Genomic DNA, 27,549 nt, shown 5'->3' with positions numbered 1-27,549 from the left:
AAAAATACCAATTTCATTTTTTGTGAAGTATAGACGTAGGGCCTACTAGTAGGAGAAGAAGCATTTTTGATAAAAATCACATTTTTAGCCAAAATTATACTCATCCAGTGTTTGGTCATAATCGGTTAAATAATGGGGCTAGAGCAAATTATTTGACCTTGAAATGTTGTGAGAAGAAGAAGCAGTTCATGAGTTCAGTCGTCTGGACTAAAAAATCAGTCCAACACTCAAATTCTGGGTCGGTCGAACTGTTCATCACCAACCCACCCACTGGTGGCGCACGTTTTTAGTGTAATACCAGGTAATACGACGAGCTCTACTTAGGAAGCCAAAAACCAGCTGGCAAAGAAGTTCACATCTCCCACTTTTCTTTCTGCAAGGACTAGGTTTGTTTAATATTGCATGAATTAGCCGTGTAAAAGAGTATTATTTACACCGTAGAACGGATGTAGTATATTGTTCTTTATAGCATTGGTTGCACAAAATCGTCAGGATTGCAATAAGCTTACAACATACATCATTGTACATGTAATGTACATACATTGACAGCATTATGTAGACTGCGGAACTCAGTCCTCAATGATAGTCAGTCATTTATCTTTTGGTCGTTATATGACTATCATTTGAGGGACTGAGTTGTTATAATATATCTTCCGAGGTGCAATTTCAGACAATAGCTGGGGATTAGTGTGGCAGAGGTTATCTATTGAATCCTTTCATGACCACTGAAGCATAGTCAAGTCTGCCAAGGACACTCGGTACAAATTGAAAGACCATCACAAAAGAATGCATGCATGTCAGGTCATCGACACCAATTTGGTGTTTGTTATGACACAAATTTGGTGTCTGTTATGCACCTCGAAATATGTACCTTAAAGTCTGTATCTAAGCATTATGTAGGTATGCCAGGCAAACCTTAATTAACACATTTGCTAGTCAGCCAAATTCGTCTAGAACACAATACATAATTTACATAGAAATATAAAAGAACTGGCCTAAGAAGGAAACCTACATAAATATGTTGTCTATACTTCACTTAACCCAAATATATGATTTTTTATGGTGATACGTCACTCGCACATGGAATTTTAGAGGGATTTTGATAGCAGTTCCATTAAAAAAGCTGCTATCAACATGAGACTAAGATCTAGAAACACCACCGAAATGCTTTTTTTGGGAATTTTGCTAGCTGAATCTTTTTGATGAATGTCAATCTTTGACAAGATGTAACTTTGCTGCGGAAAGTGCTATGAAAAAAAAGTTTTCAGTTTTGGCTTTCTTTACTCAAGGGCTTTAATTTGATATAAAATGATGCAGTTTCCTGGCAAATTTGAATTCACCTGGCATACCTACAGCATTGTCATTGGCACAGGCCATTGTCATATACCTGTAGGGCCTACTCAATCAAGTATTTCGTGATATTACAATTTACATGTGCATTTAGTACAATCTAGCCCGAAACGTCATGACCATCCTAGCCCTTCCTCCCCATAGGACCATGAATGTGTTGCAATTTACTAGCCATGGCACCTTGAACTCTGAGCAGTGCAGTAGAGTGCATGAGCGATGATGTTGCACCAGTTGTACTTGTATTAGTTGTAGTAACTACAAATTTTGAATGTTTGAGGACTTGTTGAAGTTGTTCTCAAGTTGTAGCAGGTTCCATAATTAGTTCCAGTAACTGTAACTCGATATATACCGTAGTTGTCATTATGTTTATGATAAAGTCTGAAGTCTTGCTTGCAAGACTACAGGACAGGTTCCATAGGGTGTCTTCAATGTTAATTGTTTTCATTATTAATGTCGCAAAATATTAAGTTTGACAATAATTAACAACCTGTTTGACCTCTCCATATTTAAACATCTCAAAAAAAGTAACTAACCCCCCTTAAATAATGACCATTATTCAAAAAACGGGTGATTGTATTACAAATCTGTAAAATGTGTTGGAAGCAGAATTTTTTTCTGCTCATTTTGACACCTCATTTGATACGATAGCCCAGAAAACAATAAACCACCGGTCAATTTGAATTAATGTAGTGAGGTCCAGATTTGAAAGTTGCACTTACATACAAATTTTAACAATACAAAAACACTCTGACATTACACATATTTCCTTCCATTACACTGAATACAAAATCAATACAATTTACTGCAACTTTCAAATCTTGGGTTACATTGATTTAAATGTTGGCTACGCTGTGACGTCAATATTTAGTCAATTGCTGCAAATGAGGTGTCAAAATGTGCAGAAAAAATTCTGCTTCCAACGCATTTTACAGATTTGTAATATACAATTACCCGTTTTTGAATAATGGTCATTATTTAAGGGGGGTTAGTAATTTTTTTTGAGATGTTTATTCATGCATTGCTCACCTGTGTTTTCATATCATATTTTGTGGTGAAAAATGATTACAAATGTGTTATTTGCAAACATTTTTGGAGCAACGATTTCTTCGTACTGACGGCTGAGTGTGCATGTGAATGCACATTAAACACATAACAAATACATACACAGCACCTGTTGGAACTCCCGGTTGGAGCCGGGAGTTTCAGTTATTAGAACTGATGTCACACTGGCCTCTATTTAATATAAATACTTGGAAGAATTCAAAACATGGCGACAATAACGATCACAAGTCTATCTGGTCATTTTACATCTTCAAATTATGTGCTCAAAATTTACATGTACAAACATGCACCAAATATATGTTAAATTGTTAAATCTTCACGTGAGGAACGGTAGGAAGTGAGTGGTAATATGTGAAAAAGGGTAGGGCCTATTTTGTGTTATGCGTGTGAAATACTACAGATACAAGATATTTAACAGAAGAGGCTTTTCATACTGAACAATGCACAAGAAATGAAATCCAATGTTAACATAAGTGACTGCTAGCCTATCTTTAGTAGTGATGCTTTCAGGCTTTAAATGAAAATCGGCTCAAAGGAAAGATTTAAATTATCATGAAATTGGTCGCCACATAATGGATTTACTTTTCCTCCGGTGGAAATGTCAAAACTGTTTACAACATCTACTAGGTTACTGGTTTTTAAATCCACTTTCATCAACTAATTAATACTGTAAACTACATTTTTATCCATGAAATTGATAGAAGAAATACTAAATGTCGCTTAGTTTCAATGATGCTTTTACCGATCCAGTCGCCTTGATGTTGCATTTCCGATCATTTTGCAACATGGTTGGAAAGTATTTCCAAGATGCAAGATCGCCATTAGGCACGGCCCAGTATAAAGCTGCATACAAATTTAACTCAATCGATCGTCCAACCCAGTTCACCTGAGTGATCAGAATGAATAGAATCAGTGTCGGAACAAGAATTGTTACTTGTAATTGTAAACAAATCATTTCATGTTTAGCTGGCACGTTTCGAGAAGGTAAAATTTTGATCTTTTGATACCATACTTAGTTATAGGGATCATTATATTTTAACCTCTGGCATGAGCATGCGCATATTTTTTTGGGTGAGGGGCTTTGGGGACCCCCCGGTAAAAGTGGGGATGGCGAAAAGGAAGGGGCGGCAGAAGATGAAGGGGCAGGAAAAACAGTAATTAAAGAAAAAGTGCATAAAAACGGAAGTGTGGGTATCTCGGGCTAGGTACAATCATAAAACATAATCATGTCTGGAGTTACTCCATATCAAATTACGATTATGAAGATTATCATTCATCCAGGTATAAATAACTGTGAAATTATTATAATCTGATCTACGGTACTGGACTTACGTTTTTGATGAGTGGCAATATTTTACATCCTATCTCGGATGCATCATCAGGCCAACTGATGTTAAAGCGGCAAAAGTTCAAACGGGAGGAGCCTTCACTCAATAAGGGAGGCGGGCAACGACACAACTTGGCAGGGGCCTATTGTTCAGCAATAAAGAAGATCCCTCAGAGGTTTGGCTCATCTTCGACCTGTGACGTAACATCCTCTTCACAGGTCAAGAAACTTTTGCCGCTTTAACATCAGTTGGCCTGATGATGCATCCAAGATAGGATGTGAAATATTGCCACTCATCAAAAACGCAAGTCCAGTAGATCAGATTATAATAATTTCACAGTTCATATCAAATTATCATGATAATATTAATAACAAAGCATTAACAACATAAATCACTTAAAAGAAGTTTTTGTAAAATGTTTGTAACATATCCATTTTGTGTTATTTATTTGATTTTTTCCAGGATTTGAATTGAACTCTTGGCATCATGGGTCGTTTGGATGGTAAAGTTGCCATAGTAACTGCTGCTGCTCAGGGAATTGGACGAGCTGTAGCAGAGGTAAGGCAAATCTACTCACAAGAGTGAGCTATTTATTCAGGCTGCACTGATTCATTTTAGTGTAAACGGATTAGGGTATTTGCATTTGTATGATAGGGCTGCCCCCCTTAATGATGCTCAGAAAACCCTGTTTCTGGACCAAATCAAATTGGCATGAAATATTGGGTTTGAAGTGTTCTGAGACCTAAGTGTCCTGAGACCTTGTGTTGGTTCATATGGAATAGGGCTCACAAAATCACTCTAATTTATACTTAAGGGGACTGTACACTCTCAGAAAACATTAATTGAAAGTGCTGTAACTTCATAATTATTCCCGCAAGATACATACAAATATGATGAATCCAAATATAATGTAAATTTATTTAGATTCCTTGACTGTATTCCTTTCCAAAAATGTACACATTTATATAATTATGTTAAAGTCCTTTTAATCTGTGCATTTTTGAGAGTGCATGTATACGTTAATTGCCAACATCGGTACCGGAACATAGTTTTGGGTTGTTTTACAATCAGGGTACACAGATTGTCTCACTGGGGGTGAAAAATGAAGTGTCTAGTTTTTCCTCAATTTATTTGTTTTTGTGTTGTAGATGGGTCAAATAGAAAATCTGTAAAATGTTTAGGCGTCAAGTGTTCAGAGTTTCAAGTTATCCTAGAAACATGTTTTTGATACATGTTTCTGTATACCCAATTTTTCGGAGAGGACACATTTTGACGGAAACCTGACGTCCAACTTTCAAACATGTGATACATGGAAACTAAGTGTAAGTGGACTAAGTGTTTATTATGAGTTTGTAGGATATATATATAAGTGCTTTTCAAGAAAATATAATTTTAGTCTTGTGTCAATTTTAACTATGGATTACGAGCTTGTATTCGGAGAGGACATTTTTTGACGGAATTTTCAACATAAATTTGAAGAAATGGTACAATTAATGAAACAGTCGCAATCTTACATGGTTCTCAATTTTGAACAATCATGTTTCAAACATTACTTCTGAACTGTCAAAATGTGTTTTTATGATATTGCTGGCAGTGATATATCATTTGCAAAGTTCACAAAGGTCAAATGAGACGGCTATTTTGTCCCAAAATCATACAGAAATGTATATTTTCATCATTTGCTAAGCATTTCAAACAGTTTCTTTGTGGCTGTAGGTGGAACTAATAGGGGCCAATAATTAGGCATGGCAACTTTTAATCATAAGTTAATCTAATATTTGAAACAGGGCACAATATGGTGCTCAGGCCAAATGTACCCTGATTGTAAAACAACCCTTTTCAGGCTTTGAAATGCAGATAAAACATCATTTCACATCAATATGTTGTCTGTTTCCCAAACATCAGGCATTTGGTAGAGAAGGAGCCAGAGTGATAGCTACTGATATTAATATGGATATATTATCAGAATTGAAGGGCAAACCAGGTAGGTGTCTAGGTATTCTTACATTTTGTTCTGAAACAAGAACTTTATCCAACTTTTGATTTGTACACAGAACTCCACTTTTTAACAGCCTGCTTCAGGTTTTGACTACTTTTACCTATTATGCGTTATACACTCCAGGAGCTGGCCATGACTTCTATTGAATTCAGTGGTGGTGGCATCATTAAGGTGTACGCGGCATCATTGAACAAGCATTACCTTTTTACTGGGATACCATTTTGCTATTTGATGAGCTAATACAAAGCGTGCAAAAGTTTGCAATTTTACCCTATATGGGCCCAAAACTTTTTTTTGTGCTAAAAAGGAAGATGCACAGGGCATTTTGCTTTATTTTATTTTCTATTATGACTTTTAGGGGAGGGTTATCACCCCCTTGGAAAAATTTAGGGGGATGTGTTTATGTGTACCCCCCGCCCCATTGCTTCCACTGAATTGGTTAGTTTAACTACCAAACATGATGAACCTGTTTCAAGATCTGAGAAATTAATGGTTACTCTGATGTAAAAATCACAGAGTGAGCCTTGTATCAACCATTTTGGTAATTTTGAAGGAGATGTGTTTTTTTGTTTCAAATGTTTATTATTGTTTTTAAACTTTTTAATCATTTAATGAAAATTAAATTTAATGCTTTTTAGACCTTTTAGATAGCTTTAACTGTGCATTTACCTACATTTTTATAATCAAAAAACTAAAATTTGCCAAAAACGGCACATACTGCACTCACCCAGCGAGATTACCTCTCAGTGTTAATATTTGACCACCGATTCTATCTGACTTTGTCCAAGACTGCATGGGTTGATCTTAGTCCACAAAATACCTGAATTCAGTTCAGTGGATGTGTTTTTCCTTTTCTCATGATGAGGATCTTTGATTTCTAGGCGGCTGTGCATTCAATGATCATTCCATTAAAAATGTTTCAAATTTCAGTGACCAAAAATTGTACATGTATATACATATGTATTGGATATGATCACATATCACATGTTTACAATATCTGCAGTGTCTGTCAATTATAGCAGCATGGATACTGATATTGGACTCTGTCATTCTTGACAGCAAAAAGTGGAAATTTTCGTAATTTTTGGTTTTTACTGGGGGCAATGGGGGGGGGGGAAGAGTTCTGATGGGGGAGGGGGCATATGTCCCCTCATAACCCCGCCACTGTCTGCCAATTATGTTTGTCTCTCTACACAGGGATTGAGATAAGGAAACTAGATGTGACCAAGAAAGAAGAAATTGAAGCTCTAGCTGCGGAGATTGATAGGCTTGACATACTATTTAACTGTGCTGGGTTAGTGAGTATACAAGTAAAGAATTCAGATGTAAAAATATTTGTAATATTTGTGTGCCACTATTTACAGGGCCGGATTTACCAGAGGGCCAGATGGGCCCGGGCCCAGGGCCCCCAAATTTTGGGGGCCCCCAAAATTGCCCTGTGCAGTGTGCATCTTCCATTTTAACTGAAAAACACCATGTTTTGGGCCAAAATAGCCTACAAAAATTGCAAAATTTTGCGCAATTCGCGCGCACTGGCCTATTATGTGGCAAAATCAGCTTCAATTCGGGCTAAAATAATTTTTTTTTTTTTTTTTTTTTTTTCACTCGCTTTGCGCGCAAATGTCCTAGTAAAATCTCAAAACTTGGCCACTTGAGTGTACATGCCTTCCTCACGGTGCGTTTGGGGCCTCCAAATTTTGGCCTGGCCCAGGGCCCCCAAAAAGGTAAATCCGGCCCTGACTATTTGTACTTCAAAATGAACCACAGCTTTAGGTTGCAAATGACATCTTAATTTAAAAAATCTGAGAATCAACTTACTTATTCCTACATTCCTTTGCAAGAATGAAGATATCAAAACTTCTTTCCATCATCAGTGATTATTCAGCTTAATTAGTGTCCCCCAGCCAACAATTTTATATTGTTACAATGTCGTATAAAAGTCATCTACGTTGTAAATACGTAAATTTGTGAACTTGTATGTACTGAGCTGTTTTTGGTACTGGGGGAAACAGCCACTTTGGTTGTACCATTGCTAACCATACAAAGCATTTATTGGTAAGTCCTGAATAGAATATTTATCTTTGCTTGCATAATGTTGATTTAAAACAATGATTGACTTTGTTTCTATAGTTACGTTCACCATGGTACTATATTGGATGCTGATGAAAAGATGTGGGACTTTTCCTTTGACCTCAATATCAAATCCATGTACCTCACATGCAGACAGTTTCTACCAAAGGTAAGACCACAGAACTGGTTAGAAATGAAGTTTCACCTCAACGTTTGGTAGTGATATTTCACTGGTTATGGTGTCAAATCATGTGTGCTAACCTAATCAGTGAGGCTTATGAATCAGTGTGCTGAGGCTTGCGGATCAGTGTGCTGAGTTTTGTGGATCAGTGTGCTGAGGCTTGTGGATCAGTGTACTGAGGCTTGTGGATCGGTGTGCTGAGACTTGTGGATCGGTGTGCTAAGGCTTGCGAATCGGTGTGCTGAGACTTGTGGATCAGTGTGCTGAGGCGTGTGGATCAGTGTGCTGAGGCTTGTGGATCAGTGTGCTGAGACTTGTGGATCGGTGTGCTGAGACTTGTGGATCGGTGTGCTAAGGCTTGCGGATCAGTGTGCTGAGGCTTGTGGATCAGTGTGCTGAGGCTTGCGGATCGGTGTGCTGAGGCTTGTGGATCAGTGTGCTGAGGCTTGTGGATCGGTGTGCTGAGACTTGTGGATCGGTGTGCTAAGGCTTGCGGATCGGTGTGCTGAGACTTGTGGATCAGTGTGCTGAGGCTTGCGGATCGGTGTGCTGAGACTTGTGGATCAGTGTGCTGAGGCTAGTGGATCAGTGTGCTGAGGCTTGTGGATCAGTGTGCTGAGGCTTGTGGATCAGTGTGCTGAGGCTTGTGGATCAGTGTGCTGAGGCTTGTGGATCAGTGTGCTGAGGCTTGTGGATCGGTGTGCTGAGACTTGTGGATCGGTGTGCTAAGGTGTGCGGATCAGTGTGCTGAGGCTTGCAGATCAGTGTGCTGAGGTTTGCAGATCAGTGTGCTGAGGCTGGCAGATCAGTGTGCTGAGGTTTGCGGATCAGTGTGCTGAGGCTTGCGGATCAGTGTGCTGAGGCTTGTGGATCAGTGTGCTGAGGCTTGTGGATCGGTGTGCTGAGACTTGTGGATCGGTGTGCTGAGGTTTGCAGATCAGTGTGCTGAGGCTTGTGGATCAATGTGCTGAGGCTTGTGGATCAGTATGCTGAGGCTTGTGGATATACACACATGTGCAAGGGTGGTTTGTCAGCATGCTCACGTCGTAACGTCACTGTCAAATTTGAGGTAAAACAAAGTGTAGTGTTGTTGCTCTATCATGTTAGCATTATTATGCACTGAATTGGGCTATTCCAGTGTTTTTCGCATGTTATGACAATCAAGTCTAAAGACTTGTACTGAGTTTAATTTCAATTTATGCAAAAGACATGTTTCATTCTTATAACAATCATTTAATTAAAGTAAGACAAAAAAGTGAAAAATAGAGCAAAATTTTGGTATATAATTTTGAATGCTTCTTAGACTTGTTCCAAGTCTTTGATTTTTGTGACTAGATTGTCAAAAACATCATGAAAATGCATGATTTTGGCTCTATTTTCAAGAAATTAGTAAAATAGTGAACTTTATTTTTTATCTACAGTTAGTACTAAATGAATGATTAGGATTGAGTTATGTTTTATTTGGCAGAACTTGATAATATTTTTTAATCCCAAAAATTAGTGCTGTATTTTATTTCTTCAATGGGAAGTAGTGGACCTCTGACCTAGTGGCTCTAGACCAGCCATTTAGATTTTAAAAAATATGTATTAAAAAAAATGAAATAAAAATAAAATCAAACCCCTGAATCAAACTTCCATCCAGCAGGAATATCTCCAATATTTTATTCATAATCTATTTCAGTCATTTTACGATTTGGCAAAGGAATAAATACTATAATGCACCCAAATTGGCGATATCGATGATGTATTTTATCGACATTTTATTGACATTTTATATAGGTAAAATGAACCGATGGCAAAATAATATGCCCTTTCTGACTGCCATTCTGCCCTCAAAATATGTCCTCTACCGACGGCTAAAAGAGTACAAAATGTTGCATCAAATGGCGTCATTTGCATCTCAAATTTCAAAAAATCAATAGCGTCAGAGGCTAACTCACGCTGAGTGGCACTTTTCAGTTTTCTTTTATTTCATGTGGCACTTCAACAAATCTATTTGAGGAAGCCTGCTCTAATACTTGAAGGGATGCTTACTATTTACTATGTTAATTAAATCAGATTCAACATTTTCCATGCATGCAAAATGATGTTGAAATTGAAGATATAGGAACTATAACACAAATTTGCCCTTCAGTAATAACAAATTGCAAAAGTTATGTAAAACCTGCCTAAAATTTTTGTTTAAGCAAAATCTCATGTTATCTTATTCAGATGATTGCAGTCAAGTCTGGTTGCATTATCAACATGGCATCTGTAGCTTCAAGTATAAAAGGTAAGAAAAGAATGTGCATGGCTAAGATTAGAATAAGGCCAAAAAAATTGTTGTGTTGCTGTCAGTGACCGACCCTAAATCGTGAAAAATCTGGGGCGCAATTTTTTTTTTGAATGATGATTTTTACAGATATGTTCAAAAAATCAATGTTTTTCACTTCAAATTAATAATTTATTGCAAGGCTTGTCTAACAAGTATCCAGTAGTCAAAATTTACAAATGTCCCTAATGGAAGAAGCATTATTTAATATTTGTGGGGATTTAAAAAATAAACTGAAGGTTAAAAAAAAAATAAAAAAAAAAAAGATAATCGATCGACCGACCAAACTTTTCCATTTTTCCCACTTGAGGGCAACAAGACAATTAGACTTCAGCACTGCTTGTTTACTAGAGACCATCCTAATCAGTTAACGTCATACTAGGCAAAGTTAACATAGTTGAGATTAGATTAGAATTCTTCTCTATGAAAAAAGCTGACAGATATTTTTATCATGAGTGGCCTTTATCTTTCCTTGTTCAATTATTTGCAATTCTGTTTCTTTCCTTTCTTTCTGTATGGGTCAGCAGGTTTATAGGTTTTTTAAATTGGGGTTTAAGTATTTTGCATCAATCCAGTCCCATCAGGACCCAAGTGTGTCTCTCCACATGTAGCAACCATTTAAACAAACAAACAAAATAATGATGGCCATGAAAATAATGTGGATAATTAAAAAACAATTTGCGTCTCAAAGCCGGAAATGATTTGCTCACTTTGAGAGTTTTAGAAAGTAGCATTCTTGTTTGATTAAGAGTTAGTACACAGGGTTAATGGGCTATTCCAGTTTAAATCCATACACCCCCTGAAGGCATGACCTTAATCTCCCACAAAAGGTGTGTGTACTTCAAATAGGGTTACCTGAATGGGTGACTCCATTTGAAATCTACTAGTACACCCCCCTGCATGGGAGATTAAGGTCATGTATTCCATAGAGGGTGTGTGGATTTTAATTGGATAAGCTTAATGGTATATGATGACAATTTGTTCTTTCCCTCAAGTCCTTTACCTGGTGAAGCATGAATATCTTCCATCTCTGGCTGAGTTGAAGCGGGAAATAATACATTGTGATAAGCATTTTCACTTATTCGCTTAAATCTCTGGATGTTAATGTTATCTTTCCTTGGTGTAACTTGCAGAACACAAGTCGCAGGAAACAGGGAATTGTAACAATATATACTTTATGCTACTCAGGGAAGGCATAGGGGATATTTAGACTAGAAGTATATTAGTTTACAAATATTACATTATAGAGGGGAAAATAGTCAAACTATTTCAACCGAGTTACAGGCTTTCCACCCCAACCTGGAGGGTGAGGGGTGATAGATATTTATCCAGTATAGACAATTAGACATGTGTATTATTGTTAAATATTGAGTATATATTAATGTTTTAGGTGCCCCAAATAGATGTGTTTATGGAGCTACCAAAGCAGCAGTAATTGGTCTAACTAAGGGTATTGCAGCAGACTTTGTTGGACAAGGGATTCGCTGTAACTGCATCTGTCCTGGTACCGTCGACACCCCATCACTACGAGCTAGAATCAATGCTCAACCTGACCCTGAACAAGTAAGGTTTTTATAATGTATACATTTTAACATAATTTCTGTTGGGTGACAGAGAAGTGCACGAGAGTGGGGTCTCTAAGCACATGCAGAAATGAAACTTCAAACCTTTTGGGTTACTGTGTTTACAACTTATCATGACAGCTCTACTATGAGCTACAGTTCAATGGTAAGAGCTGCAATTGAAATTTGTTGCATTATGATATGAAAAGCTATGCTGGGAACCTACAATCTTGTCCCTCCATATTGGTGCTCAGACTGACCAAACCTGCAGGCACAGGTTGATCCAAATGAGACACTTTTTGATGGGAAATTATGATTTTCTATTGTGCCGTAGATGCAGAAAAGACCATTACTGTATACAATTAGTGCTACAGTCACTTAATTTCAGACAAAGTGTTTCTGAAGTCAAATTGATCATATAATCCTAAGCTGGATGATGTATATACTTAAATGCTATTAACATGAACAGGTGCATTGTGAAGTTGGTGCTTACTGCTTAGGCACTTGTCACTTGAAATTCCCCAAGGGCAATAAGGGGAAGGATGGCAGTGACATATTGGGCAAAATCTTCAAGGGAGAAAAATTGCAAAATTTTCCTGCTGAACCGCTATTAAAATGACTTGACCGGGACAAATATGGACACAAAATGTGCAAATTTAGTGCAAAAATGGGCGAAGAGAGAGAGATAATTGTGGCCTAAAAGAAGGATAAAAGGAAGGGGCACATTACAAATTTTGGTCAATTTTGTTCCAACTTGCTCCTGCCCCCTGTCGGTATGACACTGAATTTTAATACTGTAACTAGGTGAATAATACAAAGTACATTTCTTGTTTGATAATAATTGAAGTCTTTAAAACACATTTTCAAATAATACAGTTGATTTATTTCTTCAATAGGCCTTGAAGACCTTCCTTGCCAGACAACCCTCTGGTCGTTTGGGCAAAGCTGAGGAGGTGGCAAATCTAGCTGTATTCCTAGCTTCTGATGAGGTATGTGTGACTGGTTTAGGATTGAAGGGTGTTTAGCATAAAATCAGTGTCTGAAATCAGCCAAACTCTTTAGGATCTTCCTGGTCCCTTGGGTTTTGGAACCTACAGGCCCTCATTTGTTTTTATTTGTTTGAACAGTCGCTCCATACGGAGACATGCTGGGGTCCTGATGGGACCAGGTTCAAAGAAAATCCTAAAGCCATGCTAAAAAGCTTATTGGGAAAAAAGCAGAGGACTAGATTATTTTGAAAGGGAAAGAAAGATCACTCCCGACAAATCAAGTGAATAATTTTATTGTCAGCTTTTGGTTCAAGAGAGAAGCAAATTCTTAATCCAATCTCAAATCCCCATTTTGTAAGATGTCTGGCTTGCAAATCAACAGGTACCTGTCAGGTAGCCTATTGCCATGGATTATGGTGAAGTCAGCATTGAGTCCATTTTGCTGACAATTGTCATGCCCACTTTATTTTGAACACTGCATACAATAAAGACTGCAGAAGTTAGACAGGGCTGTTTTTCTGAATTGCATGGCGTGAGATGTTGTCCCGGGATGGAAATATCGTTTTAATAATATTTTTCGGCCCAGCGCTCGAGGGGAGGGGGAGGTAAGTAGTGACAATATTGTTACAGATGTGTGTGATTATACTACCTTGGTGTGTAAATGTGTGACAGTTGGCAGCCCTTCTTGAAATGTTGCTATGATGCTGAATTCAGGAGAATTGACAGCCCTGAGTTAAGATTCCATGTAGCCTTTTACTATACCTTGTACATATTTGACATTGGAACATATGAGAGCTTTTCAAAAGAGAAAGTTGTACTAACATTTGATGACTTAATTCAACTGAGTGACTCCAGGGAATAACCGGAGGCGCCAAAGGCAATTGCCTTGGGTGCCCCATGCCTTTGCCTTGGTGCCCCTCAAAATTGCCTTGCTGCCCTCGCAAATGCCAAAATGATCTTTTTTCCATGACTGTGACTGTTCATTGATTACCTTAATACTCGTATCTTTTAAAATTACTGATGTTGTCCAATGTCATGCTCTATAAAGTCATCCACTTGAGATTTTTGACGTTAGTATTAGACAAGCATATCACTCTGTTGTTCATCTGTATCTGGGTTTATTTGAGCCATATCAGGTGATTCAAGTCCTCACAGTTGTGTTTGGAAGAGCTCATATGTATGATTGCAGGTTGAAGATTGCATGTTACATGTTGCTCAAGAAAGTGATGCATATATACCGTACCAAGCAAGAATTTGTGCATGTAACATGTAGGGCTTGTGCAAGGGTTTTAAAGGTAACATAGATTTTGGCAATACCCACCAAACAACTGATGTGCAGTTTCAAACCTCTCATTCTGTGTCAGTGGCAACCTTTTTAACTTGCCAGGCCAGAAATAATCCCAAGAGTACCCAAGCCTGCGCTCTAATTTATGAATTGGATAGTAAAATTAGCAGGCACTCAACTTGGGCTAGCTACAACCCTGATAAGGCCTACTCACAAAATTATTCCCACTGCGCCGGCACGTTCACCAAAATTACTAATACCGTTTGCGACTGGGTTTTGAAACTAGGGAGTAGGGGCCTATGTGATTTATGTGATGTCTCTGAAATATGATTCTGTTATGTGACATAATGCTTCAAGTGTATTTGATATCAGAGACGTCTGTGAATTATGAGTGCCCCGAACTGATATAGGTCTGTGTAGTCCCTGGCTTTGATTCTCGAAATTCTGTCGTTGTCAACATGGTCTCCGACATGGTGATTTCGGTGATTTCACTTCGATGACCTGTTGGGGCTGCTGGTAATGAGTGGATTATTGATTCTAGGCTTGCAATATGAAGTTGAATGTCACAGATTGACTGAAAAAATACACTTTTATCCAACACTTCCACTTTGAAACTATAATTTATATTGCCCACCCCTGTTCTAAATCAAAAACAGTAGCAAGAATCTTGTATGAGGTATAATGATTTTTTGTTTTACTTGTAGGCAAGCTTCTGCAATGGCAGTGAGTACAAAGTTGATGGAGGATGGATTAATTAATGAGTATAATGTAAGTATAGAGAAGTGGTAATAATTATTGAATTAACAATTTATTGTTATGGCAATATTCTATATATGTATGGGGTATGGGTATAGGTAGTAATTTTAGCCAATTTTATTGATCTATTAGTAAATACCTAACTACCTTTACCAATAGATTCATTTGTGACAATTTAATTTTGCAAATTGGGAGTCAGTTGCACAAATTTGCATAATTTAATTAATTACAACTCAAGACGTCTTCTTGTGGAGCATTTTTTTTTACTTTGGCAATCTCCAATTTGATGGGGGGGGCATGTGGGGACGAGGTTGTTAATTGAGCCATCCTCCTTTATTTCAAACATGATCAGTAGCTAGTGGGGGACACCTGGTAGACCCCCTCTAACATATGTGGATGTATTGAAACATGACACTGGACTGGATGTTATGGATTTGGGAACGGCCATGCAGGACAGAAGGGTTTGGCGTGCTGGTGTAGTTCGAGGACACCACTCATCTTAAGCAAGTAAGCAAGGGGGACCAGGGGCTGTTAACTCCCACTCATTATGGCTGTCGGCGTTTGTTAAAAGAAATGGGGTCAACAGTAGTCAATTTTGTGTACACTGCTTATTTTTAAGTGAAGAATTAATGAGTACATGTAGCCCAAATACTTGCAATATTGGATGTGACCCTTCCATTTTTTCCTACTGATGTTGCAAAATTAAATAATATTGATATATTCACCTAAAAGTGTGTCAAAAATTTTATGTTATTAACGTTTTCTACCCTTCATAAACTTTATATAACCTGACATTAAAATGTTTTCTGTAAAACATTTTGTATTTGCTGGGTAACTTATAGTTGCATCCACAACGAAATTTACAGACAGATGATTATTCAATTTATTAGCATATTCTAACCTATGATTTTATTTGGCTCAAATTCATATTCCCTAGGCTTCACGATATGGTATGGAGACGACTGTGTAATATCTACAATACCAGCACCAATTAAAGCATGTTTTTGTGACATTTTGTTGTTTCAGAATCGAATCATGGTAATTTCCAAGTGGTGTGGACTTTGAAGAGGTATGGCGAGGAAAACAATTTCAACCTGGATAAATTGTGTATTGTGATTTTTTAAATGATACCTGGATGGATCCAGGGGAATGATGAACTTTATACTGTTTGGATTGTTGAGAGAAATAAGACATGCATCAACATTGGTTGTATTTCTTCAGTAACAACTTAATTTGGTGGTATTTTCAAATAGTAAAGCAAAATCACCAAATATGTTTGAATAATTATGAGCAAACCAAATGCACCCTCCCCAAATAAGTTGATTTGAATGAGATGATGTATTTGGAGTAATATCAGTATGGGGTTCCCCGTGATCCTATCAGTGGCGTAACTAGGGTTGGTAGTGCAAGAAACAAAATTGGGACGCAAAATTGTGGACAAATAAGGCCTACCAGTAATTTATTTTGGTTACTAGAAGTTGAATATCGGTCTTAAAATGTTCTTTCAATTGATTTTGTGCGAAAATTTTGACTTTCATCACTTGGAGGGGTGCAGAATCGATGCTGAATGGTCAATTTGGCGCCCCCCCTAAGGGTGGCATCTGGGACATGTTGCCCCCCCCAGTTACGCCACTGGATCCTATCATTACGGGGTTCCCCTTGATCTTATGTGATGAATGTGCATTGCAGGATATAGTGCAGGTGGCAATATTTCATGATTTTTATGGTGCCGAATATTTTGATTGGACCTTGATTCCAAAACACAGCTGCATGGGCCAAAGCATTTTTAAAAAGCGCAGTGATTTAAGTGTGCTACGCACAGCCACATTGCCTAGACGTTGATCAACAAGCACACTTTATAGCTTAAAAATGTTGCCCCTTAATGCCCCTTATATATTATATTAAGCATTATCAAGTCTAAATATTTTATCTGAATAATTTTAATGTGTATTATATAAAGACTGAAGTTGGAGAAATGATTAGTCTCTAATTTTTTGAAATAAAAAATTTGTCATAAACTATAAGTTAAAATATTTGATATAGAGTTTACATAGAAATATCATAACAGAATTATGATCTTATGAACATAGGAACCCTTAATAATGCATACATGTAAGTACAAATTTCAAATGGGGGTAACCTGACACATCTATATTTTGACCTTGCAAGAAATCCTCATTTCAACCCATCTCACTCAGTCAGTGTTGCTGATACCTTTAAGCAGTGAAAGAAGCACAAAGGTGTGGTGAATCAACAGTGGACCTCCCAGTTTGTGCCAAATGTCCTCAAGTTATTATGTTTAACCAATGGAGAAACACCTCATTGATAACCCATCCAATACCTATTGATGTATGTTGCTCCATCAAGTTAAGGCCGTGTAAAATTAATAATTTGGTTCTCGTCCCCTCCCTCCTCAATTTCTGGGATTTGTCAGATTTTTTTTTTTTTTATAGATTTTTCAATTTTTTAAGACTTTGGAATGATTTATGAAATCTTCATACATATAAATAAGTTTATTAGAGAACAAGCATCACTTCCAAGTCTTTTTGTGGTACTCTAGGGGTTTATCCTCAGAATCTCACATTTGAAAAAAAAAAAGAAGGGCCTCATCGTTTTCTCGAGCACTGTTGGAGAAGACCGAAAACTACTGACAATGCTAATTTTACATTGAAAAAAAAAAAAAAAAAAAAAACACCTCCCTCCCTCATCAATTCATGAAAATCCTCTGGACGAGAACCAAAACATTAATTTTATACGGCCTTAAAAGAGTCATGTAAACGATCTTACGTTATAAACTGAACTAGCACAATTTGGTGCTTTAACTGCAGTGTTGCAATATTGCACCCTATTATCAATGATTTGTGTAGCTTTTGTTCTGGATTGATGCAGATCCCAGTTGTTAAAATAACTGGCACTCTATGTTCATACTAGCCAATATATTAACATGTGAATGGTATTTTGTAGGCCTGTGGACAGAAAGACAAACAGAGATTGAATACAGCCGCACCAGGATTTGACAGATGAAATGATAGAGTAAATTATTAACCAATAACTACCTCGACATTAAAGTTTAAATTGCAGAATAGGATGGGAAAAAATGCACTTCAAATGCATTTGATCAGTCTGGGTTTGTCTGAATTATGTATTTTTATTAATAATGTACATGAACCAGTGTATAAATTGTACAAAATCATGCAATAAAAAAGTTCATTATAAACGGCAATTATGTTTTCAATTTCGAGTGTTATATTTATTATTTATCATAGTGTAAGTGGAGGAGGTGCAATTTGAAATAAAAATCTGGAATTATTTCATCCTCGCCCTAAAATAATGGTAAGATTGGGGGTGGGGCTGAAATTAGTGCCGACTGAAGTAATTGCACCTCCCTGTCCCCTTACATAATTGAAATTGTAAGCCTGAACCCAGCTGAAATGATTGTACCTCCCTCCCCCCTCCCTTTACACAATTGAAATTATTGCAACCTATAATTATTGCAGCCCCCTTTGCATCTACATTTTAAGATAATATGCCATATAAATGGCTGACATTACCAATAATATTCATAAATTTGATTCCCTCAAAGTTGTGAAGGTAATTTCTTCTAGGATAAAAAAAAAGATATTGTGGGTGCCCTACCTTTTGACAGCTTCATCCACCACTTAACCCCATTAACAGGAGCATATCTGGGGGAGGGAGGGTGTGTGCACAGTCTATACCTAGACTCAAACCTATGTATGGGCTATTCTTGCTGCTGCGCATCCTAGGCTCCAAGGTTTCTTAGTATGCTCCTTATTGAATATACCATTGGGCCAGATGGACCAAGGCCCCAAAATTGGTGTTTGATAATATGCCCGGGGCACTCCCACTTTGGAGGTGACGCTTTATATGTAGGGCCGTTAAGACCCCCTGCACCGCATCACCCAAAGATCAAGACACCATGATCACATTCTCTGTCATTCAAAGACCCCTTATTGTGCCTTTCGATCTGTCACCCAAAGACCCTTATATTTTGTTACTTCTTTTGAAATAACAAAGCCAGTGAAGCCATTTAGAACTAGAAATTCAAATCAATTTTCGAGGGGGCTTTTGACGCTCTCACCAAAAGACTCCATTAAAAAAGGTCGTATTCTCACCCAAGGCCCCCACCCCTTAATTTATAGATCCAAACGGACCGTCTCTCACCCAATACCCCCATATTTCATATCCATTTTATGTTGAAATGCCTTCCCACGGGCACCCCCGGATGTCTGGCGTGATTTATAAAAATCAAGTGCCACATTTTTTTAGAGCTTCTTGTCACCCGGTATGTCGATAATATAAGATTTACAACAATGCTGTTATTAAGTATGGATATTAAGGGTGCTTTTGCCCATACATTTTTGAACTTGATATATGTTAAATTAAAAAAATTCAGAAGTAGTTTTTATAATTGCGATTTGTTATTAGATATAAAAAGCACGCGTAAGTCTATAATTGTAAGAGCATTCTGCAAATCGACGGCGATGCAACTAATTAATGTGTCTTACCCAGTTGACGCAAAACTCGTATTACCTTTTATGAATAGAATATATACAATGGTAGATTTCAATACATTTGAAGTGTTTTAAGAGTTTCGCGTTAACATTCTCGCATTGCGAGAATTTAACGTTCTTCTTCTGTTATTAAATATACTTTTCAAACAGCGACAGTGGTTTTTAATTAGTCCGAAAATTTCAAGAACCGTGCACCATATCCCTACATGTGGTATATAACACATGTGGTATAAAGTAATGTAGGCTTACACATGTGGTATGCATGGTACGGTAAGTAATGTAGGCCTACATAGGTAGGCCTATTTAACACATGGGGAAAAGGCAAGTTTCATTCCACATTTGTTACGGTTTTCTTTTTTTTTTTTTGGTTTTTCTAGGTTTGTTCTTTTTTTTTTGGTTTTTTATGTTTTTTTTTTTTTTTTTTTTTTTTTTTTTTTTTTTTTTTTTTTTTTTTTTTTTTTTCTTTTTCTTTCTTTTTTTTTTCGCTTTTTTGTTGTTGTCGTTAATCCATTTTTTTAATAGTTTTATCCATACTAAACTTGTCAAATATCATATCATTGGCCCTGAAATGTTCAAATTATTTTTGTTCCCCAATTTCAGCCCAGTAGCGACAAATTACAGTTTACAGCAATTAGTAACAGAATTACATGCAGCAAGAATACCTTTTTTTTTCGCACAACAAATGTGAGAATGAAACGTGCCTTCGAGCAGAGAACAACCTGATCAGCCACACTCTGCTCTGCTGGCAATCAGTAACTGATTTTACCTTTATATACCTCCACACGATTTATTCCCAGTGTTTCATGGTTCCAGCGGCTTCCTCGCATTTAGTTTCATTTGAAAAAAAAAGTTACATGAAACATGGGTAAGATTATGATTGGTAATTGCTTAGATCAGTTTATGAATTATTAAGGCGGATAATAGTTTCGTAGAAATTATTTTTCAGATTTATAGGACCAACACATGTTAATAAATAATAAAAATAACAATAATGATATATTTTAATCGTTTTTGTTTATTTGTTTGTTGTTGTTACCAGGTTGTTACTGAATAATGCATTGCACGAATATAGGCCTACAGAGATTGCATGAGTGCATGTTTGTTTATCCTGGTCGGGGATTTCCCGTTTGGATGATGTCATCAGAACGTTACAAAGGTCATATTATCAAGGCGCACAGCACCAAATTATTGTGAAATGTAAATGTGATGATTGCGTAGTGCTATCCACAGAATAGTCTTGAGGAATGGAAGGAATATTTTAGCTCACTCCTTAACAACGACAGTGGCACAGCAGCTTCAGAACTTCCTGCACCAGCTGTTGAAGATCTTCCTATTATCACTGAGCCCCCAACTCGTGAAGAAGTAGTCAAAGCAATAGCAGCCATGAAGACCAACAAGGCAGCAGGATTGGACTGTGCTATAACTGCAGAAGCACTTCAGGGAGGAGGGATAGCATGATTGATATGATTCTCGAATTCTGTATGGAAGTATTCTCAACGCTGACACCACCACGTCAATGGGTTACGAATGTAATCATTCCTCTACCAAAGAAAGGTGACCTCTCTCTCATGACAAACTACCGTGGTATTTCGCTTATGTCCATTGCCGCAAAAGTGTACAACAAGATCCTTCTGAACAGGATCCGACCCCACATTGATCCTTTACTGAGAAGCAACCAGGCTGGCTTTAGATCTGGTCGCAGCTGTGCTTAGCAAATACACATTTTGAGGAGGATCATGGAAGGCTTCCAGTAGTACCAACTTCCCTTAACAGTCACTTTTGTGGACTTCAAAAAAGCCTTCGACTCCATCAACAGGTCCGTCATGTTTTCAGTGCTGCGGCATTATGGAATACCAAAGGTTGTGGTCAATGCCATCCAGGTGCTCTACAAAGACTCCAATAGTGCTGTTATGGTAGATGGCAGTATCTCAGAGCCTTCCCAAGTAACAACAGGAGTGCTTCAGGGTGATGTGTTGGCACCATTCCTGTTTATTATCCTGGTAGACTACCTTCTGATGAAATCAACTTCTGGAATTGACGCTGGAATTGTTACCTACCCACGTCGGTCAAGCAGGTATCCTGCCAAGATGCTGAATGACCTGGATTTTGCTGATGATATTGCCCTGCTGGAATCTTCCATAGACCGGGCCCAGTCACAGCTTACTAGGACTGCAACTGCAGCAGCAGATCTAGGCCTTGTAATCAGCGCACCTAAGACAGAATATATGACTGCAAACTGTAACGCCCAACCAGCACTTGAAGTCTATGGTAGTACCATCAACCATGTCACAGACTTCAGGTATTTGGGTTCCAAGATAGGCTCTAGTGTTGGAGAACTAAAAAGAAGAAAAGCACTAGCCTGGGCAGCTTTCTGGAAACTGGAACGCCTTTGGAGAAGCCTGTCCCTGCCAATCGAAACAAAAAATCAAGCTGTTTCAGACAACGTGTGTTACTGTCTTTCTGTACGGGTGCGAGTCATGGGTAATTACCAAGGACATGGAAAACAAGATCAATGCATTTGCAACATCTTGCTACAGAGTCATGTTAAACATCAAGCGTGTGGATCGGATTCCAAACGAAACCATCTACAACCTGACCAACACCACTCCACTGGGAGTCAAGATTCATCAACTCAAATTTCTCGGCCATATACTGCGTCTTGAAGATGGCGAGCCTGTGAAAGAATATGCGCTTTATATTCCACCACATGGGAAGTGGAAACCGGGACGGCCGCGCACACTGTACTTACAGTATGTGCAGCACCTCCTGGGAGATACTGAAGGGATGCTGCAGCCAAACAAAATTGTTTCGCTTGCCCAAGATCGCATTAGTTGGAGAAAGCTTGTAGTCGCCTGCTTCGCAGCCGACTGATGATGATGATGATGATGGTACCAAATATAACGGTATATGTCGTTTGTAACTGAAAATTAGGGGTGGGGGGGGGGGTGAGGGGTTGCAACAACAACACCCCCCCCCCCTTCGTAGTCCGTGTTACAAAATATGGCTCAGTAGTTCTAGGGTTAATGTAAAAATTAGCTTGGGATCTCTTGACCTTCATATTTAAATGATGTTTTGAAAATTGACTTAGATTTGACCTCATTAATTCAATGACGTGCAGCACAATGTGGGCTTTTTACTGCATCACAAAAAGATGCACCAACAAGATCCCAATTTTATTTTGGGCCTAAGAGTATGTCTATTTTTAATCATATACTAATTCCGCCATGCCCAAATATATTTTATATATGAAATCGTGTAAAAACAGACCCCTTGTAACAGAGGCTATTTTAGAAAAAAAAAGTCACTGCACGTAAGCAAACGTAAAATCTAACAGATCAGCTAGCGGAGACAAGCTTGAGGGGAAGGGGTTGCTGGGAGAGGGGTTGTATCCCCTCTTTTACAAATCACGCGTTAAAATCACGCATTTTACTGACTCATATTTGACGTTAAGGGCTGAGATATAATAGCACATTACTCAGCAATACCAAATTGCATTCTGAGTACGAGGAATAGCCTTAACTGATATCAAATAAGTTTGAATTTTTGAAATTTGCGATATAATACAAATTTTATGACAAATTATTAAAAAATGATATTTTGACATTTAACAGTCCTCGAAGTAAAGTTTATCAATCAAGTGATATGCACTTAAAGTTTAAATTGTCTGGTTCACTAATGTATTTCACTAATTCATTTAATTGACTTGTCATTATTTTTAATTACCTACAGCTCCATGAAAGTACACACTAGGATCATTAATGTCATTAAGCTTATGGTATTGATGGTATTGATATGCAAAAAGAATACAAACTCCGCAAAAATGCATAAAATGCACACAGGTGCCGATGATGGCACGAAATTAATATCTGTAAAATGTAATAATAATAAAAATTCCTTTTGATTTACTATCTATTAATATAAAATGTCATTCTATTTAATTGAATTGTCATTTTGATAACTCCATAAAAGTACACAGAACCTCTTTATTAAATGTTGAATGAAATGCTCACGTGTCCCTACCATCTCCGTCCCTGTCGCACAGTAGCGTAAAGTTATCAAAATGTGATTCAAAAGTGCATTTAAGTTGTCGGCAAATTGCATAAAAAAGTTGCATACAAAATTCATTACAAAAGATTAAACACACTCTTCATGACATAAATGTCTATAGCAAAGAGCTTTTATAAACATGATCAAGTTGCCCCCGTTAATAGGTCTGCATGCCATACAGGTGTGCACTTACTTTTTTTATTGGTGTCCCCGGTTGCATATCAGCGGTGATGCATATTATCGCCCCTCATGAAAATGTTCCTGATGTTCAAAATTTTTGGCCTGTTTTACTGGGACAATTGCGCACGAAGCGCGCAAAACCTTTCCATTTTACACTATTTTAGCACAAACAAAGGTGATATGTTGTGGTAATTTGCAACATTACACTTTTTTGCCCCTAAATAAGGTGTTTAACGTTCTAAAAAGAAGATGCACACGGCAATTCAGGACCATTTGTGTCCGGTAGATGGAGCTGCCCCACGCATGTTGCGGATTTTCTCGTCCAGAGGCTTTCCCCTACGAGTGACCGAAAAATTGGGAGTAAAGGGCGTTACCAGAGGCGTTGTGAGGCAATATTTGCTTGATTTCCCCTGCCAATTGAATGTTTGACTGATCACAAACTATAGAATATAGGATTTCCCGACTAGATTAGTCTTACTTTGTGGAGGAACTTCTTTAATTTCTTAGTCATTTTCGGGCTGAAACTACAATGCTGGCCATAAATGTTGTTATCAAATACACTAGGCCTATACATTGTCTTACAGGAATTTAATAGATGGTGCATTTTAATAAATAAATAGATTAACACGGGTAATGGACGAGAAATATTTGGCAATACCGGATTTACCACAGAGCCAGTGAATAAAGAAATTAATTAAAATAAAAATAAATGAGAAAATGAAAGCAAGGACATTTGATGAAGTATTGTTTTAGAATGCGAAGGAGTCCTACATGTTATCCTGGCCCAGGACACTGATTAATGTAAATTCGACCCATAGTTATTTTATCTACTTTTGCCAGCATTCAACCTGTTCAATGTGATGCATGCCTATTTTAAATAAAATTCCGAAATCTGAAGTATCAACGTTGTATCGTGCACAAATTATGATCCGAGACTATTTCATTTGACACGGTTGTATGGATTTCAAAAGATCGGTCCTATAATAGATATCGATTAGAGAATTACAGCAAGAGGCTTTGAGGATGCCGTAATCCTCTTGACCATCAACCAATCAGATAGACATATTTCAGAAATATTTTCGTATAGTTGAAACTCTTTCAATAAAGCCACGAAGGTTTTATGCTAATACGATTTCAGTCAAATATTGGTGCAAATATACGATTTCGGTCAACTATTTGGCTATTCTTTGCCCAAAATTATGAAATGTATATTAGTAACAACTCTTAGGAGGGTTTTCGAGTAATTTTAACGAAATAATGAGGTAAAATAAAAGAAAACCCGCTTACAATTTTGGACGCATCTGTGGTGTTCTATGGGAATTAAAATATCACAATTAACATGTTTAATTCAAAATCGTTGTCCTACAAGCACATGTTAAATGGCTCGATCCACATAAGGTTGGGACATTTTGTCAGATTGTTTGTGTGAACATTACAAATACAAACAATAAGGTTGAAAAAGAAATAGCCATTTAAAAGATCGTCTATTTGTAGCTTTATGACACTGAATAGACCAAATATCTGCCTTTGACGAAAAAAATGTTTTCCATGCTGATTTGTTTTTGTAACGAGTATGTCATTTCAAAAAGAAAGAAAAAAAGGCGGATATTACTTTTTAAACACTCAACGCATTACTATTAATAGGCCTATAATTATAATTATAATGTTATACTTGATTAGATAACAATTAGCCATGTGTTTGATAATTACAGAAAATAAAACATGCAAAATTGCTTCTCAAAGCAAATTAAATTACCTGGAATATGATTGTATGGTGTTAAAGTATGCAGTTTAAAGTGAATTGTAAAAAAAAAGGAAAAAAGAATTAGACCTCTTGCATTATATGACCCCTGGGGTCAATTTGCTCCTCCACCCTCCACCCCTCCACCCCGCAAATTATGGTAATTATATGCCAATTATTCAAATGTTGATAATTTTGTACATTTATTATGCTTACTGTATTGGTCTCATCACAAGCTTTAATTTGACACCAAATTTAACTACATAGGCTGCAGGCCTATATTATGAACCCCAAAATGTCGCGCCCATCATACATCTCCACCTACTGGCCCAACTTAAAACTTATTGATTGACTTATTTATTTCTTTATTAACTTATTAATTTATTTATACATTTTTATTTTACAGACATTAAGTCATGACAGTAGCTCAATAGAGGCCTTGCATGCATGTGACGTATCATCCCGTAAATATGGCGGACTACTCAAATGCATTCAACAAAAGCATGATTGCAATCTACCGTGACAGTTCGTCTCACACACATAACCCTGCACTACGATCAAATAGGTTGATGACAACATTTGATTGAATGGACTGCACTCCGCCATAACTACGATGAGGACACCGGCTCAAATCCTTTGTTTGGAGCCAATCGATAATTTCATGCAGGGCCTCTATATTGAGTTTACCTATTATTGTATAAATTATCTAAATTTTGCTTACCTAGGTCAACGGGCAATACTTGTTAAAAGTCGGGCAACGCTGTGAATTGAAGAAATATATCTTTCTCCGGTTCATAGTTTTATATTCGAAGCCGCATATATTTTGACGACCAAAAAGTATTCGAAGCCGAATATTCGCCTTCGAATATACCACGCACGATGCAGTCAAAATCGATATTATGTACTGTGTGCAGCACAATACACGTATTGTTGTATTTCTATGCTATACCCGAGAAATGTTGGAGTTGCCTATAGACGAATCCAAATAATAATCGGATTAACTACACGCGGTATCTATGCATTGAACCATATCATTCTGATCACTCGCAGCTGTACGATAAGTATCTTTGAAAAAAGCGGTATTGTATTCAATCTATGATTGCAGACATACACAGGTGATGAGTGCAACCTGCTTGTAGTGCTTGTACCAGAATATCTTGATTACCAGGCTTCAGGAAACCACCGAAAATACAGAAAAAAACTAAATAAAAATGATCAATAATCATCACATACTATATATTTTACTCTATCATATTTATTATGTTGCTTTTCTGTATCTGGTTTACATCATTAATAGTTTGTTCATTTTGATATGCATGATTACCTTTATTTTGTTATACTTGGTTAATTTATTATATTTCTGGTTCATTGACCCATCAGACGGGTCCGTTTGTCGATCACTCGTTTATGTGCTCATGATTTACCTCATTCAGCACTCATCTGACCTTGTCCGACTGGTTCGATGTAACTTATTTACTGTAATTTTTCTATTCCATGCTTGACCTTTGGTTGGTCATATCATTTTTGGCTTACTTTGTCATTTTGGTTTTGCATTTTGGCATTGCGCAATTTGTTTCACCCAATGTTCATGTTCTCATTGTTTCTGAGATTTTCAGTACTATTATTTTTGCTTTACTCTATACCCCCATTTATTAATATTTTTAATTATTGTGTGTGATTTTTGGAGAGCTCTATCTAACCTCTCCGGATTTTGTACTATCCAAATCTTATTGATTTGCATTTAAGTTGTAATTTAAGTAAATCCTCATTCCTCATTTTTGTCTTTTTTTTTCTGTTAATTAAGTGTCCCTAATTGTTTGCACTATGTCTGATTTTGTATCCTCTTTAAAATTTGACCCATTCCGTTTTGATAGTACCCTCAATACCCACTCCAATGAAACTGATGATGATTGTAATATTGATCACATAATGCAATGTAACTGTAACTTTTATAACAGCTTATCTCTTAATCGGGTTCATAACCCAAATCTATGTAAGTTATCGCTGTTTCACATGAACATCCGTAGTCTCAACAAACATGCCAATGATATAATTGATTATCTATCGACATTTGATCATCATTTCAATATCTATGCCTTCACTGAGACCTGGTTTAGATCTAACTGTGATGCAGATCTCATTGATTTGGAAGGTTA

The 27,549-nt window shown here is 37.2% G+C and overlaps 1 protein-coding gene and 1 long non-coding RNA gene across 2 annotated transcripts; one reads left to right on the top strand and one right to left on the bottom strand.

The window, feature by feature from the left end:
• The first annotated feature begins 303 nt into the window (after nucleotides 1-303).
• Nucleotides 304-16,885, top strand: LOC140156823 (dehydrogenase/reductase SDR family member 6-like). Its single transcript, XM_072179812.1, has 10 exons — nucleotides 304-386; nucleotides 4,203-4,298; nucleotides 5,646-5,724; nucleotides 6,937-7,033; nucleotides 7,870-7,978; nucleotides 10,202-10,262; nucleotides 11,692-11,864; nucleotides 12,760-12,852; nucleotides 14,842-14,905; nucleotides 15,920-16,885. Exons 2-9 carry the CDS (start codon nucleotides 4,227-4,229, stop codon nucleotides 14,893-14,895), a joined length of 738 nt encoding a protein of 245 aa, XP_072035913.1. The 5' UTR covers nucleotides 304-386; nucleotides 4,203-4,226; the 3' UTR covers nucleotides 14,896-14,905; nucleotides 15,920-16,885.
• A 3,147-nt stretch (nucleotides 16,886-20,032) lies between these two features.
• Nucleotides 20,033-26,198, bottom strand: LOC140156822 (uncharacterized). Its single transcript, XR_011859595.1, has 2 exons — nucleotides 26,115-26,198; nucleotides 20,033-20,241 (listed from the first exon to the last, which is right to left on the bottom strand). It is a non-coding gene; the product is annotated as an uncharacterized lncRNA (long non-coding RNA).
• Nucleotides 26,199-27,549: the final 1,351 nt, after the last annotated feature.

This window comes from Amphiura filiformis, chromosome 7, assembly GCF_039555335.1.
Source record: "Amphiura filiformis chromosome 7, Afil_fr2py, whole genome shotgun sequence".
In the NCBI taxonomy this organism is placed as follows: Eukaryota; Metazoa; Echinodermata; class Ophiuroidea; order Amphilepidida; family Amphiuridae; genus Amphiura; species Amphiura filiformis.
Note: the sequence above shows the minus strand (reverse complement) of the source record. Positions and strands in the feature narration are given on the sequence as shown.